The 20,257-nt window shown below is 39.6% G+C and overlaps 2 protein-coding genes across 3 annotated transcripts in view; one reads left to right on the top strand and one right to left on the bottom strand.

Moving 5' to 3' along the window:
- Positions 1 to 12,400, top strand: part of PER3 (period circadian regulator 3) — a 65,413-nt gene extending 53,013 nt beyond the window's left edge. For both annotated transcript variants that reach the window (XM_081224799.1, XM_081224800.1), the window contains 3 exons: positions 7,197 to 7,380; positions 7,947 to 8,097; positions 9,310 to 12,400. In XM_081224799.1, the coding sequence (XP_081080925.1) occupies positions 7,197 to 7,380; positions 7,947 to 8,097; positions 9,310 to 9,396 (422 nt within the window). In that variant the 3' untranslated portion in view covers positions 9,397 to 12,400. The remainder of the gene's footprint in view (positions 1 to 7,196; positions 7,381 to 7,946; positions 8,098 to 9,309) is intronic.
- A 2,511-nt stretch (positions 12,401 to 14,911) lies between these two features.
- On the bottom strand, positions 14,912 to 19,909 carry UTS2 (urotensin 2; the record flags this gene model as incomplete). Its single annotated transcript, XM_081215930.1, has 4 exons — positions 14,912 to 15,088; positions 16,562 to 16,605; positions 17,693 to 17,800; positions 19,807 to 19,909. The coding sequence occupies 4 exons, from the start codon at positions 19,907 to 19,909 to the stop codon at positions 14,975 to 14,977; spliced, it is 369 nt and encodes a 122-aa protein (XP_081072056.1). The 3' UTR covers positions 14,912 to 14,974.
- Between the last annotated feature and the right edge of the window lie 348 nt (positions 19,910 to 20,257).

Genomic DNA, 20,257 nt, shown 5'->3' with positions numbered 1-20,257 from the left:
ACAGAAGTCAAGGACCAGACAACTTCACAGGTGAATTCTCCCAAACATTCAAAGAAAGTTTAATACCTATGCTTTTCAAAACTCTTCCAAAAAACTGAAGAGGGGGAAACACTTTCCAACTCATTTTACAAGGCCATCATTGCCTGATGCCAAAACCAGACAAGGACAGCACACACAAAAAGAAAATTACAGGCCAATATCTCTGATGAACCTAAATGTAAAAATCCTCAAAAAAGGTTAGCAAATACATTTAAAGGATCATACATCATGATCAAGTGGGATTTATTCCAGGGATGCAAGGATGGTTCAGCATCCACAGATCAGTCAATGTAAAACACTGTGATTAACAGAAAGAAGGATAAAAATCAGATGATCATCTCAAGAGATGCAGAAAAAACATTTGACAAGATTCAATATCTATTTATAATTTTAAAAAACTCTCTATAAAATGGGTATAGTAGGAACATACCTCAACATAGTAAAGACCATGTATGACAGACCCACGGCTAACATCATACTCAGTGGTGAAAAGCTGAAAGCTATCCTTCTAAGATCAGGAAGAAGACAAGGATGCCAACTCTCACCACTCTTACTCAACATAGTATTGGAAGTCCTAGGCAGAGCAAATAGGCAAGAAAAAGAAACAGAAGGCATCCAAATTGTAAAAGAAGAAGGAAAACTAACACGATTTGCAGATGATATGATTTTATATATAGAAAACCCTAAAGATTCCACACACACAAAAAAAGCTACTAGAAATAATAAATATAATAAATTTGCAGGGTACAAAATCAACGTACAGAAACCTATTGTGGGGCTTCCCTGGTGGCGCAGTGGTTGAGAGTCCGCCTGCCGATGCAGGGGACACGGTTTCGTGCCCTGGTCCGGGAAGATCCCACATGCCGTGGAGCGGATAGGCCTGTGAGCCATGGCCGCTAGGCCTGTGTGTCTGGAGCCTGTGCTCCACAACGGGAGAGACCACATCAGTGAGAGGCCCGCATACCGCAAAAAATATATATATATATATTGTTTCTATACACTAAAAATTAAGAAAATCCCACAATCACAACAAAAAGAATAAAATATCTAGGAATGAATTTAACAAGAAGAGGTGAAAGACCTGTATACTGGTATTGGCAGAAAAACAGATACATAGCTCAATGGAACAGAATTGAGAGCCCAGAAATAAACCCACACATATATGGACAATTAATTTATGACATAGGAGCAAAGAACATACAATGGAGAAAGGATAATCTCTTAAGTAAATGCCGTTGGGAACACTGGACAGCCACATACAAAAAAAGGAAACTAGACCCCTGTCTCACAGCATGCACAAAAATTAACTCAAAATGAATTAAAGACTTGAATGTAAGACCTGAAACCATACAACTCCTAGATGAAAACATAGGCAGTACACTCTTTGACGTCAGTCTTAGCAATATCTTTCTGCTAATATATCTCCTCAGTGGAAACAAAAGCTTCTGCACAACAAAGAAAACCATTAACAAAATGAAAAGACAACCTACTGAATGCGAGAAGATATTTGCAAATCATAAGGGGTTAATATCCAAAATATATAAAGAACTCATACAACTCAACAACAAACACACAACCCGATTAAAAAACGGGCAGAGGAGCTGAATAGATATTTTTCCAAAGAAGACATGTAGTTGGCCAACAAGCACATGAAAGGATGTTTAACATCACTAATTATTAGGAACTGCAGATCAAAACCACAAAGAGGGCTTCCCTGGTGGCGCAGTGGTTGAGAGTCCGCCTGCCAATGCAGGGGACACGGGTGCGTGCCCCGGTCCAGGAAGACCCCACATGCCGCGGAGCGGCTGGGCCCGTGAGCCATGGCCGCTGAGCCTGCGCGTCTGGAGCCTGTGCTCTGCAATGGGAGAGGCCACAGCAGTGAGAGGCCCATGTACCGAAAAAAAAAAAAAACACACACACAAAGAGATTATCACCTCATATCCATTAGAATGGCTGTTATCAAAAGGCAAGAAATAACAAGTATTGGTAAGGATGTGAAGAAAAGAAAACCTTCATACACTGTGGGTGGGAACGTAAATTGGTGTTGCTGCTAAGGAAAACATATGGAGACTCCTCAAAAAATTAATAGAACTGCAATATGATCCAGCTATTCCACTTCTGGGTATTTAGCCAAAGAAAGTGAAAACACTAATTCAAAAAGATATATGCATCCCTCTGTTCATCACAGCATTAGTTACAGTAGTCAAGATATGGAAACAATGTAAGTGCCCATCAATGGATGAATGGATAAAGAAGTGATGTATATTAAATATATTTTAAAAATTTTAAAATACATCTATATACAGTACACACAATGGAGTACTATTAAGCCATAAAAAAGAGGAAATCTTGCCATTTGCAACAAAGATGAATGGACGTCGAGGGTATTATGCTAGGTGAAATAAAGCAGAGGAGAAAGACAAATGCTGTATGATTTCACTCATGTGTAGAATATAAAAAACAAACAGACCGAAAAAATGAAGAAAAACACAAAAGCAAATACTCTGTAGTTACAGAGAACAGAATAGTGGTTACCAGAGGGAAAGGGGGGTGCTAAGTGGGTAAAGGGGGTAAACTGTATGGTAATGGAAACTACATTTTTGGTGATGTGCACGCTGTAGTGTATACAGAAGTAGAAATAACAACGTACACATGAAACTTATAAATGTCATAAACCAATGCTACCTCAATAAAAAAATGATTTAAAAATAAATAAGTTGTAGAATCAGTGTCTTAATTCCTACACAAAAGCCTGCTGGGATTTTGACTGACATCATGTTCAATCTACTGACCAATGTGGGAGGAATTATTATCCTAACAGTATTGAGTCCTCTGATCCACGAGTGTGATCTGTTTCTCTATTTATGTAGGTCTTTAATTTTTCTCAGCAATGTTTTGTAGTTTTCAGTGTACAGGTTACACTTACTTTGCTAAATTTATCACTAAGGATTTCATAATTTTGATGCTATTGTAAATGGCATTTTAAAATTTCAATTTCCAATTGCTTGTTGTTAGCATATAGAAAGCCAATCAAATTTTGTGTTTCGAACTTGTATTCTCAAAACTTGCCATAGTTTTACTTTTTCTTTTCTGATCTGTATACTTTAATTTATTTGTCTTTCCTTTTTGGACTGGCTAGGACCCCCAATATAGTACAGTAAGTCCCCTACATATGAACCTTCAAGTTGCGAATTTTCAAAGGTGGGAACGTGCGTTCCGTCAGCATCAGGCGTGAGTGACATTGTAGCTTGCCCTCCGTCTCCTACTGCTGACGGCCCTTCAACTCTACCATCTCCCACCTCCTCTCCCTCCTTCAGTCAGTAGCTCTTCTTGCCTGTTCACTCGATGCCAGCCCCTGGATGCCAGCTGTTGTACTGGGCTGCTGTAGTTTTCAAGGGACTGTACTGTAAGATTAAAAATGTTTTCTTTATTTTTTGTTTTTTATGCATTATTTGTGTGAAAGGTATTATAAACCTATTACAGCACAGTACTATATAGCCGATTGTGTTATTTGGGTACCTCGCTAACTTTGTTGGACTTACAAACAAATTGGACTTAGGAACATGCTTTCAGAACGGAACTCGTTCGTATGTAGGGGACTTACTGTATTGAATAGAAGTGGTTAGACAGACATTCTTGCCTTGTTCATCGTCTTAGGGGGAAGTCTGTCACAGTTTCAGTAAGTATGATGTTAAATGTAGGTTTTCCTTAAATGGCCTTCAGGAAGATTGAGGAAGTTCCTTTCTGCTGCAGATTTACAGAGATGCTTTCTCTGCATCTATTTTTTTAAATTAATTAATTAATTTATTTATTTATTTTTGGCTGCATTGGGTCTTCGTTGCTGCATGTGGGCTTTCTTTAGTTGTGGCGAGCAGGGGCTACTCTTCGTTGCAGTGCACGGGCTTCTCATTGCGGTGGCTTCTCTTGTTGTGGAGCATGGGCTCTAGGCACGAGGGCTTCAGTAGTTATGGCACGCGGGCTCAGTAGTTGTGGCTTGCGGGCTTTAAAGCTCAGGCTCAGTAGTTGTGGCACACGGGCTTAGTTGCTCTGCGGCATGTGGGATCTTCCCAGATCAGGGCTCGAACCTGTGTCCCCTGCCTTGGCAGGTAGATTCTTAACCCCTGCCACCAGGGAAGCCCTTCTGCCTCTACTGAGATTAACCATATGGTTTTTCTCCCTTGTTCTGTTAATATGGTGAATTACATTAACTAATTTTCAAATATTAAATTAACCTTGTATTTGGTCATGCTATTTTATCCTTTTTATATATTACCGGATTCTATATCCTAATATTTTAAGGATTCTTGCACCTATTATGAGAAATATTGGTCCATTGTCTTCTTTTCTTATGATGTCTTTATCTGGTTTTGATATCAGGGTAATACTGGCCTAACAAAAGAAATGAGCTGGGCACTGTTCCCTCCTCTTCTGTTTTCTGGAAGAGTTTGTATTGAATTGATACTATATCTTCCTTAGTATGGTTGGTAGAATTCACCAGTGAAGCTATCTGGGCCTGAAGTTTTCTTTATGAAAGGGTTTTTAAAAACAAATTTGATTTTTTTTAATAGACATGGTTAATAGACTCAGGTTATCTATTTCTTCTTGAATGATCTTTGGTAATTTGTATCATTCAAGATGATACAAATCCATTGTCCATTTCATCTAAGTTGTTGAATTTATTGGCATAAAGTTATTTATAATAGTCCCTATCCTTTTAATGTCTTTAGAATTTATACTAATGTCTCCTATTTGCTGATATTATTACTTTTTCCTTATTCTGGCTCTATGTTTACCACTTTTATTAACGTTTCAAGGAAGCAACTTTTGATCTCATTGGGTTTATTTGCTATTTTTTTGGTCTTGTATTGATTTCTGCTCTAATCTTTATTATTTCATGTGTTTACTTTGGATTTTATTCACTCTTTTTCTAATTTCTTAAGGTGGAAGCTTAGAGCATTGATTTGAGACCCTTTTTTCCCCTCCTAATATAAACATTTAAGGTTTTATATTCCCCTCTAAGCACAGCTTTAGCTGCATCCCTCAAATTTTTTTATGAGTGTTTTCATTTTCATTCAGTCCAAAATATTTTATAATTTCCCTTATGTTTTCTTCTTTGACCATGGGTTATTAGACATGTATTTATTTCCTAATATTTGGGGATTTTCCAGGTATTTTATTGGTTTCTAACTTAATTGCAGTCAGACAACATTCTTTGTATATTTTTTAATTCACTGAGGCTTGTTTAATAGTCCAGAATTTGGTCTGTCTTGATAAATGTTTCATATGCACTTGGAAAGAATGTGTGTTCTGCAGTTGTTGAGTAGCATCTTCTGTAAATGTAAATTTGGTCAAGTTGGCTGATAATGTTGATTCAGCCTTCTACATCCTAACTGATTTTCTATCTACTTGTTTTCTCAGTTATTAAGATAGGGCTGTTAACATGTCCACCTATAATTGTGAATTTGTCTATTTTTTTCTTGCTGTTCAATCAGTTTTTGCTTCATGTATTTTGAAACTTTTATTAGTTGCATACACATTTAAGCTTATGTGCTTTTGATGAATTGATTTCTCTATTATGAAATGTACCTTGCTTGATGTCCACTTTGTCTGATATCAGTGTAGCTCCTCCAGCTTTATTTTGATAGTGTTTACATGGCATATTTTTTTCCATCTTTTTACTTTTATCTGTGTCTTTATATTTAAAGTTGATTTCTGGTAACCAGTGTATGGTTGGGTATTGCTTCTTTATGTGACAGTCTCTGACTTTTAATTGGAGTACTTAGACCATTTACATTTAATATGATTATTGATATGATCAGGTTTAAGTTAAATCTTCCATCTTGCTAGTTGTTTTATGTTTGTCTCATTTGCTCTTTCTTCCTTTTTTCTCTTCCCCTCCTCCTTTTGGGTTAATTGTGTATTTTTAATGATTCCGTTTTCTCTCCATTATTGGCCTCCCAGCTATTCTCTTTTTTTCTCCTTTTTTCCTTTTTTTATTTTTAGTCATTGCTCTAGGATTTACACATGCATCTTTTACTTATCCCAGTTTACCTTCACATATTATACCTATTCTATCACTTTATGTCTAAGAACCTTAAAACAGAGTACTTCCATTTCCCCTCTTTTGTGCCATTTCTGTCATACACTTTACTGCAACATGTATTATAAACCCCACAATAGAAGTTTTACTGTTTTTGCCTTAAACAATTACCTTTTAGTGAGCTTTTTCTAATGAGGAAAAATGTCTTTTATGTTTACCCATACCCTTTTTTAAAAAATTAGAGAGGTACTTTGTTTTGTTTTGTTTTAATTCTTCCAAAGTCAATGAGAAGGACCTTGAAGGGTCACATGCAAGATGGGAAAGGAATGATCCATGAGGCTCCATAACAGCCATAAAGCGATGGGCCTTGGGATGAATGGCTGGCTTCTCTATTGTAACAGGAGGACGGTGAGGAGAGAATGTAGATATGAGTAAGTTTATGTTTGGTATCAGGATGATGAATTTCCTTCCTAGTGGCTTCCTTTTTCTTTTCTTATAAAATAGGTGAGAGTGAGGGAGGAAATAGAGAGGAGTAGAAGATAATCCTGCTGGGGATAGACTAGTGTGCGGACCGCAGGACTGTACCAGCCTTACGGGCTTTGTGATGAGCCTCTGGTGGTGATGAATTTCCTGTAGAACCAATGCACCCTGTTATACGTGGCTTTATCAGAGTTACATTTTGATAGTTGTGGACAATGAAAGGGAAAAAGAAGTCTCAGGTATTGCAGAGTGCTACTGAATGAATGGTGGGCTTTGGGCTCTAAGCAGAATGGCTGAGGCACTGTTCCCAATTTGTAGTTGGAACAGTTGAACAAGCAAACGAGAAATTGAAGCTGAGAGGTTGGTGGTTTTGGAGACGGAGCTGGAGATGGAGCAGTTGTGGGTGATGAGAACAAACAAGGAATGGCCTTGGGGAGCAGATAGTTCAGGAAGACTGAGAAGGAGATCTTGGGAAGATGGAGGAACTGGAAGGCTGAGGTGACCTGAGATGATGGCTGCACTGGGTGGTGAAGGACCCTACCAGCTAGTCGCCAAAGTCTTTGAAGAATGAGGGCCAGTTGGGCAAATCAGCCCCTGACAGGAATTTTTAAATTTTTTTGTTGTTGATTTTTGATAGGAAGCAATGGCAGCAGTATAAACTTTGCTACTAGTGATTATTCTTCTGAAATCTTTCAAAATGGGCAGCAATCTCAGGATGTACAGAAGAAAGAAACATTTCCCGACTTAGCTGAAGAGTCCATCTGGAGAATGATAGAACAGACACCTGAGTGCGTTCTGATGACGTATCAGGTGCCTGAGAGGTAAGAAAGCATGTTAGAAGACCCACCTTTATATAAGCGTTTTATGGTTTCTTAAGTGTGTTTTTTAACACAAAGTGATTTTTAATGTTTTTATACATATCCTTAGAGAAATGTATTTTCAGATTCATTCATTTGAAGTCAAAAGACAAAGATTTCTTAAAACAATGGTTGTAGTGGTAGTGACAATATAAATATGTTATGTGTCCTGAGACAAGAAAACAAAGCGAGGCACTGCTTTCCAAGACAGCCCACAGGTACGAGAACTTTTTTTAGAGCCTGGACTTTTTTTCTCTCATTCTAAAAGAAGAGAAGACCTAAAGGAAATCTGTTTCTTCCATATGACTCATTAAAACACTATACAGGTATTTTCCATCAAGAGAAAGAGGCCTAGCTTTACCAATCTGACAAAGAAATGAGTCAGTTGTTATAGTTTTGATGTGTATGTCACATATTAACAAGAAATATAAAGTATATTACAAAGTAAAAAGAAGTGCTGTTCTTAGGTCACAAGATAAGAACCCTGTGCCTTATTTAGGACTGTGAAGGTTTTGTTTGTTTGTTTTCAGGGTTAAAGAAATTGTACTGAAAGAAGATCTAGAAAAGCTGGCAAGCATGAGGCGGCGGCAGCCGCAGTTTTCTCACGGACAGAGGGAGGAGCTGGCCACTGTGCATTCCTGGATTCAGAGCCAGACGATCCCTCAGGAAATAGACCTCCAGGTAAGCCCAGTAATCACAGCTGTCACGTGTTGCTGTTTTTGTGCCAGGTAGTGCTCTGGGCGCTTAGTGTACAGTCATCCCTCGTTTTCTGCAAGGGACTAGTTCCAGGACCCCCTGGGGTACCAAAATCTGCCGATGCTCAAGTCCCTCATGTAAAATGACATAATATTTGCTTGTAACCTATGCACGTCCTCCCGTATACCTTAAATCATCTCCAGATTACTTATAATACCTAATACAATGTAAATGCTATTTAAACAGTTGGAAATTCAGCATACATTCTATGTAAATAGTTGCTGGTACACTGCAAATTTAAGTTTTGCTTTTTGGAACTTTCTGGAATTTTTTTCCCCAAATATTTTCGATCTATGGTTGGTTGAGTCTGTGGATGTGGAACCTGCAGATACAGAGGGCCGACTGTGCATTACATGATCCCACTGAGAATCTTAATCTTCACAATTGCTCCTGTGGTAGGTGTTATTATCCCTGCTTCACCAATAACAACAAAGTGAGGTATACAGATACTAAATAATTTGTACACTCAGCCCTCTATATCCACGGTTCACATTTCAATCTGTAGTTGGTTGAATCCAAGGATGCGGAACCCTCGAGTGCAGAGGGCTGGCTGTACCAAGTCATTTATATAAGGACTTGAGCATCCATAGATTTTTGTATCCTCAGGGGGTTCAGGAACCAAGCCCTCTGCACAAACTAAAGGACGACTGTGTAAGTGCTCACAGTTCTTCAGATTTTGAATACAGGTCTTTTGGGCTCCAAGTGTTTTTTTCTTCCACCAGTTGGAATGTTACGGGGCAGTTAGGAGCAAAGACACCTGCTTTCATATGTGATTGACTGGGGAGGAGAGTAAAAGATGTGCCTGTCAAATACGCGTGCATGTTTGAAAAGAGTTGAAACTCAAGATGTAAGATTCACACCAGAGGATTTAGGATTTAGGATTCAGGATTCATGCCGAGCGGGAATTTCTGTGGGGAGAGTATATGAAGAATGAGCCCCAAACAATTTAAGCAAAAGTATTTAAACGATCGCTGTCATCTCCCTTCTGATAATAAGGAATGAAATCTAATGGATAGTCTTAGATGTGAGTAAGTGGGAGCATGAGACACAGGTTGCTTGGCCGGCATTTTACTGGTTTAAAAACTTTTCAGGTGACTTCACGTCAAATAACCTGCCTTCTCTCGTTCCTTTTTGGAGGGCTGTGTCACTTGCGAAAACGGAGATTCAGCTGGTGATGCTGCAGAATCCTGTGGTCCGGATCCAGCAGAAGCAGCAGTTGAGTGACTCTGAAGATGCACGTGTACTCCCTCTCCAGGCCTGTGGGACAGCTAGACCTCCTTGTGATTCTCTATAAACCCCTAGGTCTTAAATGACCATGAAGTTATCATTGACTATTAAGCTTTTTCCTTCCTGATTTTTAACAGACATCATTTTCCTGAAGCAGACATTGTATATAGACTCTTTTACTTGTCTTTTTCCCCAATGTATTTAAACTGTCAAATAGACTCTTTTTCTAGTTTAGCTGTCCTCTGATGAGATTGGATGACCTCTAAAGAGGTATGTGTACAGTCAAACTTTATTTCAGATGTCACCCCAAATAAATTACAATTAGCAGTATAGCTAGAGGACTTCCCTGGTGGTGCAGTGGTTAAGAATCTGCCTGCCAATGCAGGGGACACGGGCTCAATCCCTGGTCTGGGAAGATCCCACATGCGTGGAGCAACTAAGCCCGTGCACCACAACTACTGAGCCTGTGCTCTAGAGCCCGTGAGCCACAACTACTGAGCCCATGCACCACAACTACTGAAGCCCGTGCACCTAGAGCCCGTGCTCTGCAACAAGAGAAGCCACCGCAATGAGAAGCCCGCGCACCACAATGAAGAGTAGCCCCTGCTCACCACAACTAGAGAAAGCCCACGCGCAGCAAGAAGACCCAGTGCAGCCAAAAATAAAATAAATAAAATAAATAAATTTATTTTTTAAAAAAGTATAGCTAGAAAGAGCCCCAAACCTTAGCCTCACTGATTTTGTTCTGTTGTTACATGAATCATTTCCCCGTTAGAGACTTCAAGAAATCCCCGCTGTGGGCCATATACCTTTCCTAACAGTGTCCATAAATATAGTGCCCTCAGCTGGTCTTTGCACAGTGACACATCCCTCCACAGTTAGGGTCTAACATTCCAGTTTTCTCATGACACAGCACAGATCACTTCAGCATTGACCAGTATGAAAATGTGTTGTCCATTGGTGTACCGGAAATTCCTAGCTTTTAGAGTTGAATTTTGACCTTCATTTTTGTAGATGCTTTTCCTTTTGATTTTCTACCTTCCACTGAAATTCTCAAAGTCTTAGTTAAAAATGGATCAGCTTAACAATGAGCTTATTCTTTGCAGGGTTTAAATTAGCTTTTGCATGTGTAATGTTAAAAGAGCTTCTAGCTCAACCAGCTTCTGACTCATCCCTTTTGAAATTTTTAGATAATAACTGCAAAAAGTTTTTAAAGTTATGTAAGAGTTAATGTTGTTCTTATATGCGTGTGTGTTTAAATGTTATCTTATCAAAACTAACAGTTAACTCTTTCTTTCCAACCAATTTACACAAAAGAAGGTCTCTCAATCCCTGCCAGAGGTCTCATTGGCACTGCCTTCTTTTTGTCCTTAAATAGGGGTAAGTGTTGCCCTTAAACAGGGGTAAGGGGCCTACGGGAGGTCCCTAGCTCAGAGGGTTGCAGAATCTGCCACAAATAAGGGCTTCCTGGGCCTGCTGAAGTTGTGTCTTTTAAGAAGTGAGTGAGTTGTTTACATGATAAGTGAGCCCCCTCTTCTTAGAGAAGTGATGATTCCTTCTCAAACTTGGAATGACGTGCAGTTCACACCCATGTAGATCAGAACCAGGAATAGAAGAAAATGAAGGCTGGAATAACCTTTTCTCTTTTAAATAACATGCAACAAACTAACTTACTTTTCTTTTTTTGTTGTTGTTTTTTGTTGTTTTTTTTTGTTTTAGGAAAACACTTTTTCCTTTCAAGTTTTATAGTTTTTTATAAAAGGCATCCTGATCATAATTACGAGAATCAACCTTTCTATCTACAATGCTGCTGGACTCTGATTTTCAAGCCTCGTAGCTTAGATTTACTTTCTAAAGTGGAACAGACGGCTCTCGAATCTGCAGGGGATTGGTTCCAGGACCCCCTCGCAGATGCTAAAATCCATGGATGCTCAAGCCCCTTCTATAACATGGTGGTACAGTCAGCCCTCTGTACCCGCGGATCCACATTCAGGATTCTACACCCCTCCTCGACTCTCCCCACCAGGAATACGGGGGGCCAACTGTAGTTTCCTAGAAGGTAAATCTTTCTTCAGGTGTCAGAACCGTTTTCAAATGATGCCCATGACATTTCCTGGAATTTTCTCACTTTAAGCTGTTCCATGCCCATATTCCTGTCTTATGAATAGAGAACTCTCCTATTCTGCTCCATCTCGATTGTTAAATGATCTCTGAAGCCCTTGTTGTGTTGGTCAAGTTGTGTGGTATTTTTGCCCTTGGTGAAAAATCAAATTTAAAAAAATGAACCAGCCTGGATATTGTCCATCAGTAGAATCGCTGTGACCTTCTGTAGTGATAACCTTTTTAATTTGTTTAAATCAAAAATGACATGGAGCAATCAGAGGACTGTTCTGCATTTGTGAACACGTTTTTTAAACCTGACCTTCTCTAATATAAGCCCTCTTTTCGATTCTTTCTGGACATTTGTTTTATCGACATTTGCTTATTTCGTTGCCTTACTACACGTTTAGGGTCAATTTAAAATTGGTGCTTTTGTAAGCAGATCTATAAAACCATTTGTAGTTTTGATACTTTGATAAGTCGCCGAATTGGCGTATTTAGAGTTTGGACCATGATGCTTCTGCTGCTGAGGATGAGCAGACGAGGTTCAGTGGTGCCGCCCCCCCAGGGGGGCTCCCCCCAAAGCTTAAACAGCTGTTCAAGTTTATTAACTTTTTGTATCGATAACTATAGAAATTGGTAATAAAAATGTATACTATAGGCTTCAGTGTTTACATAAATGTTACCAAAAAGCTGTATTTTCTTGGATAAGAGGTCAGGATTTATGAACAACAGAATGCTGTGGGAATGGAATCGTTTTACAATTAAGTGCAGCTTCATCATAATTCACAAGGTAAATTTAATACAAATGGAAATTTTCTTTTAACTGAGTTTATAATTAACTGTGAATTTACTTGTTTTTAATGGTTATTAATATTTTAATCGGGTATCTTTTTTAAGCAAAAACAATAAACGGTATACATGTAAAACTTGAGAAATTTCTTGCACTGCATCAACAAACCTTTGCCCTGAATGTGTATTTTATATCGTTGAGGAATATTTACTGAGATTGAGAGACACTGCAGGGTGCTCACGTTAGGGTCACTCTGAGTCTGCGTCTCTGTCATCTCTGCGTCCAAGGTCCTGCTCGGTGACAACACAGCATTTAGTCCTCACTTCCGCACTGGGAGGAGCTTATTGGGTTCTGAGCAAATATACATGTTTTTTAATACCAATTTTTTTTTTTTTAATTTTTGGCTATGTTGAGTCTTTGTTTCTCTAGTTGCGGGGAGCGGGGGCTACTCTTCGTTGCGGTGCACAGGCTTCTCACTGCAGTGGCTTCTCTTGTAGTGGAGTGTGGGCTCTGGGCATGCAGCTTCAGTAGTTGGGGCTCGCGGGCTCTAGGGCACAGGCTCGGTAGTTGTGGCTCGCGGGCTCTAGAGCACAGGCTCGGTAGTTGTGGCTCGCGGGCTCTAGAGCGCAGGCTCGGTAGTTGTGGCTCGCGGGCTCTAGAGCGCAAGCTCGGTAGTTGTGGCTCGCGGGCTCTAGAGCGCAGGCTCGGTAGTTGTGGCTCGTGGGCTCTAGAGTGCAGGCTCGGTAGTTGTGGCTCGCAGGCTCTAGAGCATAGGCTCAGTAGTTGTGGCTCATGGGCTCTAGAGCGCAGGCTCAATAGTTGTGGTACACAGGCTTAGTTGCTCCGCGGCATGTGGGATCTTCCCGGACCAGGGCTCAAACCCATGTCCCTTGCATTAGCAGGTGGATTCTTAACCACTGCGCCACCAGGGAAGTCCCTTTAATACTAATTTTAATGCCTAATTTACAAAATTTAGTTATCAGGATTACTCTTTCAGATTCTGTAGAGTGAACCTGTGTTTCACAAAGTCTGACTGTGGAACTGGCAGCAACAGAATCTTGGAATCAAAATATGAATCTGGATCCTGAAGCCAACAGGACTTGCTAAATGTTACACCTTTCAAACCACCTGCACTTCCTGTCGTAATAAAACAACAGCAACCCAAGAAGGGAAGAGAGCTCAGCATTGATGGGATGTGCACTCCTCCCGCAGGTACTGCTCTGGTGCTTCCCATGAATTATCTCATTTAATACAACCACGAAATAAGCAGCGTCACTGCCCTCATTTTACAGAGAAGGACACGGGGGCAGAGAGAGCCGGATGACCTGGCCGGGGCCTCAGAGCTGGGTGGGAGCAATGACTTGATGCCAGAGCCCCAACTGTAAGAGCAGTTGCCTAGTATCACAAAACGGGAGGGATTTGGGATTCTACAGCGATGGAATCCACCCCAAGCCCTTGCTGGTGTCATAAACATACTGGCACTCGTGGGGCCAGAGTCCTGTGTTAGGGAACTGGATTCAGTTGAATTTCAGCAGCAAGCGATGCCACAGCATCCTCACAGCCACATGTCAGCATGTTCCCGAGATGACACATCCATCCTTCAAGCTGGAAACAACTTGCCTACAGATTTGTTCTTGATGTCTTAGACAAGGAAAGGGAAGATTTATCAGACCTGTGCTCTAAAGAGATTTTGGGTGGTTGTTGACAAGATCAATACCGATTATGTGGCTGTTTGGGGCAGACCTGACCCTTCATTCCTTCTGAGTTGGGGGTGTGATTGGTGACAGAGCCAAGAAGGGGAGCCTGGGTTTCCCATGAGAAGGGCTCTCCCGCGGGCATGGGCCGTGCTGGGAGCTGCGTGGAGCTCGCGGGTCTCAGCTCCATACTCTATACATAGATAAGCTACGATGGTATAGATGTATTAAGAGGATAAGTTAGTATGTGCACACACACACATGGTTTTTAAAAATTAACAAACCAGGCTATATCTTCCATTCCACAATCTTAAATCCCACCTCAAGTTTCTTCTCTAAGAAATAGATTATGAAGGTATTTTTCTAGTACTGTGCTCCTTGAGCTCACAGAAACTGACATCAAAGAAGCTTCAGTGTTAAGAGATTAAAGTTTTCAAGTGTTCAGTACTTAGGTTAACTAAGGGAGAGGGGATCGGAGTGTGTGGACGCCCTCCTTCAAAAACAAAGGAGAATTCAGACTGTTCCCAGCCCTCATCTTTAGGCATCCTTCACTTTGGACGCTTTTCCAAGCTAAGATACTGATCTTTTGTTTTTTAAGTAATAACTCACGTTGTTATTTTTAAGGGTTGAGAGGACATCACTACTAAGATAATGTAGGTTAAATGATTTGTAGTTTTACTATTTTAACTAAAATTTTCTTTTATGATTTTTTCTTCTTAATATTTGCTTCTGTTCATTTATTTGTTTACTTTTAAACTTTTAGATAATTCTTTAAAGATAAATTGATGGATAGATTTTCAGGATATGTTTATAAGTAAAATAACCACTCATGATATTTGCAAAACATAGAGGATTTATTTTCCAAATAATAATGAACAGGGTATAGCTTGCCTAGTTTTTCATCTATACTGCTTTCAAATCAAGCGTTTTTATTTTACTTTTTCTGAGATGGTTGGTTTTGAGTTGACTAGTAGATGTTCATGTCACTTCAGACACAGTATTTCCAGAAGCATTCAGAGGGAGTTCCTCGCTTCTTGTTTGGTTTCCTGATTTTGGCTAAAAGGTGACTCAAGAAAATGTTGGGATCTTGTCCTGAGAAAGCCTGAAATTAAAACAATCCAAATAAAAAAACAGGTTATCAATGAATTGAGTCCTACACACACAAATAGGAACCTTAGTTCCGATGTAGGAACTTTAAAAAGTGTTTTATTGCTGTTTTATGGGATAGAATTGTGGTGAGCGCCCAGCGTGTAGGCTCTGGAAGGTCTCCTTGTGCCCTACCTGTGGTCCATCCAGTCTGTTTAGCCTTGTGATTGCCGTGAACTTGCCTAAACCCTCATTGGCCTATTTCTATTTAAATCTGTCAGTAACATGTTCTGACCATTTACTGTCTTCTCTGTAAAGCAGGCCTTTTATTTGCCTTGAAATTAACTTCTTTAAGCATGGACCCTTCCATTTTTTTTTCTGGGATTTCATGAGCAAATCCTAATCACCTTTATGATTTTAGAGTCTTTCATCATAACCCTTCTATTCGGAACAATATAAACATCTGAATGATAACGTTTAATGTAGAAGCCATCCCCATCCCCTCTGGATGGTTTACCTGCCCTGGGGCCTCAGGTGGTGTATGCCATCTTCAGAATTGAGGGATTCCAGTGTATATTTTTATAAGGATAGTAATGGGTGCTACACCAAGAAAAGGTGTCTCCAGTCAAAATATTTGGGAAATGCTTGGTTAAAATTAAATACGCTTATCTCATTTCCTGGAGGCTTTAACATGCTAATAATGTACATAAAGAATTACCAGGACAGGGAGAGGGGCCAGACCCCAGGGCGTCACTGTAGGCTGGCTCGTGGGACTGGTATACCTGGAAAACCCCTTAGGAGACACTAATTTAGAGTTTGAGGGGTTGATAATGATCAAATACAGATTTTTCTTTTAGTGTTTAAGGTCCTCCATTAACTGTGCACCATTTCTAACCATTTAATATTATCATTCATCAATCCCAATCACAGTCTGCTGCACCCAAAATGATTTCCTTCATACTCTGCTCTATCACACATATGACACCTCAGGGTTTTGACCATGTCTTTCTTCTATTTAGACATCATATGGCAGTGCTTGTCATACTTTATTTAATGTGCATAAGAATCACCTGGGGAATCTTGGTAAGATGCAGATTTTGATTCAGTAGGTGCTGGGGGGTGGGGTCTAAGAGTCTGCATTTCTCACAAGCTTCCACATGATACCAATACTGCTGGTCCTCGGACCACGTGAAGATGATCAATGACACAGCACAAGTGGATGACAAACTTGAGGGCAGGGGCCTTATCTATTGTTTATTCTCTTAAACTCGTTACAATAATTTATCCAAAATGGGCACTGGATAAGTTCTTGTTGATCCACATTTATATGGATAAAAATTTGGAACATGCTTTGAAGTAATACTGACTGACCAGTTATTTTAAGGTGTGATTTCTACCAAAAACGCTCGACTGGTTCATGAATTGAGGCTCCTCTAAAGGAATAGCATGCTCACTTTTGTAACGTAATTCTCATGATGGAGCTACTTACCTTTCTCAAACTTCCTCTTGGGTAAAAAATGTTGGTACCGAGATCTGGAAAACAGTATTTTGAAACCACTCATCATCAGATCTATTATTTCCATTTTACACTTGTCTTATTTAAAACACACAAAATAGAATATTCCTAAATCATGTCTAGTTTCTGATTTTCCTTTTTTTCACACCACAGTGATATTTACTTGAAGGAAGATAGGCAGGCACCTGGTTCTTTCTCGCTTCCGGAATTCACAAAGGGCACTGCATTTTCCTGAGTTAGCAGTTCAGTAGTTTATCAAAAATATTTTATAACAAGTGAAATTCTTTCTACTAAACAAGGTCTATTAAAATACTCCATTTTGTTTCCAGAATGTCCTGAACATTTCTATCAGTGCCGGGAGGAATACAGTGACAGAGAAAATAGTAAAAGCTGCCATTTCATGGATTACTTTGTGTGCCACTGTGCTGAACATTTTACTTGCATTTTCTCATTGACTGAACTTCACAGTAACCCCATGAGATGGGCATTTTTATCATTCCCTTTACTGGTTTAAGAAACTGAGGTACAGATAGATTAATTTGCTTAAGACTTGAGTAAGTGGGAAACCAGGATTGTAAATTTCACTTATTGAAAACTGGGATAATGCCCTCCTTCCCCCCAAAATAAAAGTCCATACAGAGAACAGATATACTGAGGGACCAAGTAGAGCAGGATGCTTGGAAGGAGTTGCTGAGAAAAAGAAAACAGAAGATGTCAGAGGAAGTCTTTATGCCCAGAGGGGAGAGTGTTGGGTAACTAACTCATTTTATATAGCTGATCTTTATATTCCAAAATAGGATTTTACCTCATCTAATTGATGAGCACAGAGAGTAAATTCAGTGGCAAAAAAAATCAGACAGGCTAGGGGCTTCCCTGGTGGTGCAGTGGTTGAGAGTCCGCCTGCCGATGCAGGGGACACGGGTTCGTGCCCCGGTCCGGGAAGATCCCACATGCCGCGGAGTGGCTGGGCCCGTGAGCTATGGCCGCTGAGCCTGTGCTCCGCAATGGGAGAGGCCACAACAGTGAGAGGCCCGCGTACCGCAAAAAAAAAAAAAAAAAAATCAAATCAAATCAAATAGGCTGTAAACACAAGAATCATTTTACCTGCTTTCCTAAGACCATCTCCTATCTCTGCACCTGACATCTCTGGCAGCATCTGCAGAAGGGAATCTCTTTCCAGCTCATCCAAAGTTGATCTGACATCTTCAGGTGCTACACAGAGTAGAAATAGATATTAGCAACTCAGCTGCTTCTTCAATCAGTTCTGTTCCTCATTGTCTTTTGGGGGGTACCAGGGACAAGGAGATAATACCAGAAAACCTTCAAATACTAAGTTCCGGTTTTGTCGTCAGTAGTATTTTAACCGAGAAGTGGAAATGCTACAGTCCAGTTCACAAGCCAGCAGAACAGGAAATCAAGCGCGTGACTCTCATTCTGATTCCTCCTGCCTGTGTGACCTTGCCAGGCTGCTCACTGCCTTGAATAAGAGGGCAGGGCTGAGCCACAGGGACAGTGAAAAAGCACTTCCACTTACAAAGTGATTCTTCCTCATTTCTATTTACCTACTGCTGCCTTTTGCCTTTTGCTTTTAGACATATGGGTGGTGAAATTGGAGTGAGAGGAAAAATAAAGGAGTGGTTTTCTAAGACAGTATTGTTAAGGTTCTTCCTGTAAAGCAAATAGGATGGCATCACCTCTTATCTGCCTGGCCTCCAAGACACATTGTCAGGAAAGAGCTTTAAAATACTCTTTAAAGAAGCTGATAGCAACATTTTCAGGGTGAAATTTGGTCAGCTTAGTGGCATAGAAGATGCATGGTAAGTGTGTGCAAGGTGTGTGGGAAGTGAGTGTGAGGTCTGGTGAGCAGACTCTGGACCCTGGCAGAGCAGTCTTGGCCAGGTGCTGCAGTGGGGAGATCAGAGCTTCTGGGGAGTCCTGTACTATCCACTTGCTTCACTAAGGCTTCCAAATCCTCAGCTACAACCTTGATTGGAAAACAAAGAGCAAGCCATTGTGAAGGCTTCTGGGCACATTCACAGTACTTCTGAAGAATATTAATGAGAAATCTATAAAATTTGGCCACACATAAATGTTTATGTCATGAAGGATCATTTATGGAGAAACAAGTGGGAAAAAATTTCAGGCAAAAACTCTAATGTAAGCTGCCACCTGTTAAGAATTTAAGTGAGATGCTACACTCATCTAAGTTTGGAAAAATCATAATCATGATATGTAAGTTTTTGAGGATGACAATAATATCTGAATGTTCATTCTTGGTTTCATCTTATGCTTTTCACTGTACTTTTTTTTAAATAGCAGAGATTCAATAAAGTTAATGCCTGATTTAGCCATTAAGATGACTGCCACTTATGAGTTCAGTGACTGTGGAAGTTGACTGATAGTGCATGAATTAGAGCTTGACAATTATCAGAAAGCTGCTTGAGAGAAACTTTAGAGAGTAGAAATTATAAAATCAATGGCTTAGAAGAGATTTTTCCCTTTATTAAAAAAAGGTCTGAAGTATCCACAATTAAAGACAAGTTAAAATGTTTATGAACCTAATACCCAAGCACCAAACTTTTCGTTTCTTAAACTAAATTAAGAGCTAACAGCACAATAAGTATCTGCTTGACTGATACACTTTAAGAGAATTCAACTTAGAATTGAAATGAATGAAACATCAATCAAAAGGAAAACATAAATGTACTTGGAAATCTGTGTCATCCCTAGCCCCAGCTAGTCACTTCTTTATTTTTTAATAAACATTTTTGTTGCATATAACACATGTCAGATGATTACTTTTTAGCTTAAAATAAGATACAATAAAAATATTTTAACCTATAATTGGAACAACCAATTCTGTATTCATCCAGTTCATTTAAAATAGAAACGAAAAGCAATGATGTTTTAAATTTAGTGCCATTTTCAAAATTGAAAAAAAAAGAAAAAAGCTGATCAAAATAACTTAGAAATATAGAAGTGGCATTAAATAAGCAATGTTACCCTTCTACTTTTACATTTTAGAAAGGAAAAAAAAAACCTGTATCCATTACTGACTCTGAGATGTGTTGTAAGGACCCTCAGCATTCTTTTCATAGCTGGGACTATTAATTTCACAAGACTCCTTTAAGAAAGAATTTTCACTCTTACCTCTAAATTGCATTTAAGACCCTTGAAGACTCTTTCAAGACTGACATAAGGGAAAGAAATCATTTTACCTGAGAGTTGCAGGGGTTCTTCCCTGGAGTCAAGGACAGGAAGAGACCAGAGAGGATTTAAGCATCCTATGAAAAGCAAACAGCAGGAGACCAGCTTATACATGATTGGCAGGAGACAGAATTCTTCCTTCTCAGCTTCTGTTTGTCAGAACTTTAAACTTGCTTCTTCTCAGGGATATAGCTCAGTGGTAGAGCATTTGACTGCAACTTGTTCCTTCTCATTCTGTGATCAGCGATTATATATATTATCCTATGACCTCACATCATCCCCTACAAAAAAAAAATAAATAAATTTATTGGCTATGAAGGCTGAAAGACAATCACTTTGCATTGATGTAATTTTTCAAAGTAGCAACTCATAGACAATAAATTTACTGTCTTGTTGCCTAGTGTACAAAATAGGTATTAAATAAAGAACAGTTACGTTTATAAATCTGGCAAAAAGAGTAAC

The sequence above is a fragment of the Mesoplodon bidens genome (assembly GCF_964165515.1).
Source record: "Mesoplodon bidens genome assembly, chromosome: 2".
In the NCBI taxonomy this organism is placed as follows: Eukaryota; Metazoa; Chordata; class Mammalia; order Artiodactyla; family Ziphiidae; genus Mesoplodon; species Mesoplodon bidens.
This window is presented reverse-complemented; position numbering and strand designations above follow the sequence as displayed.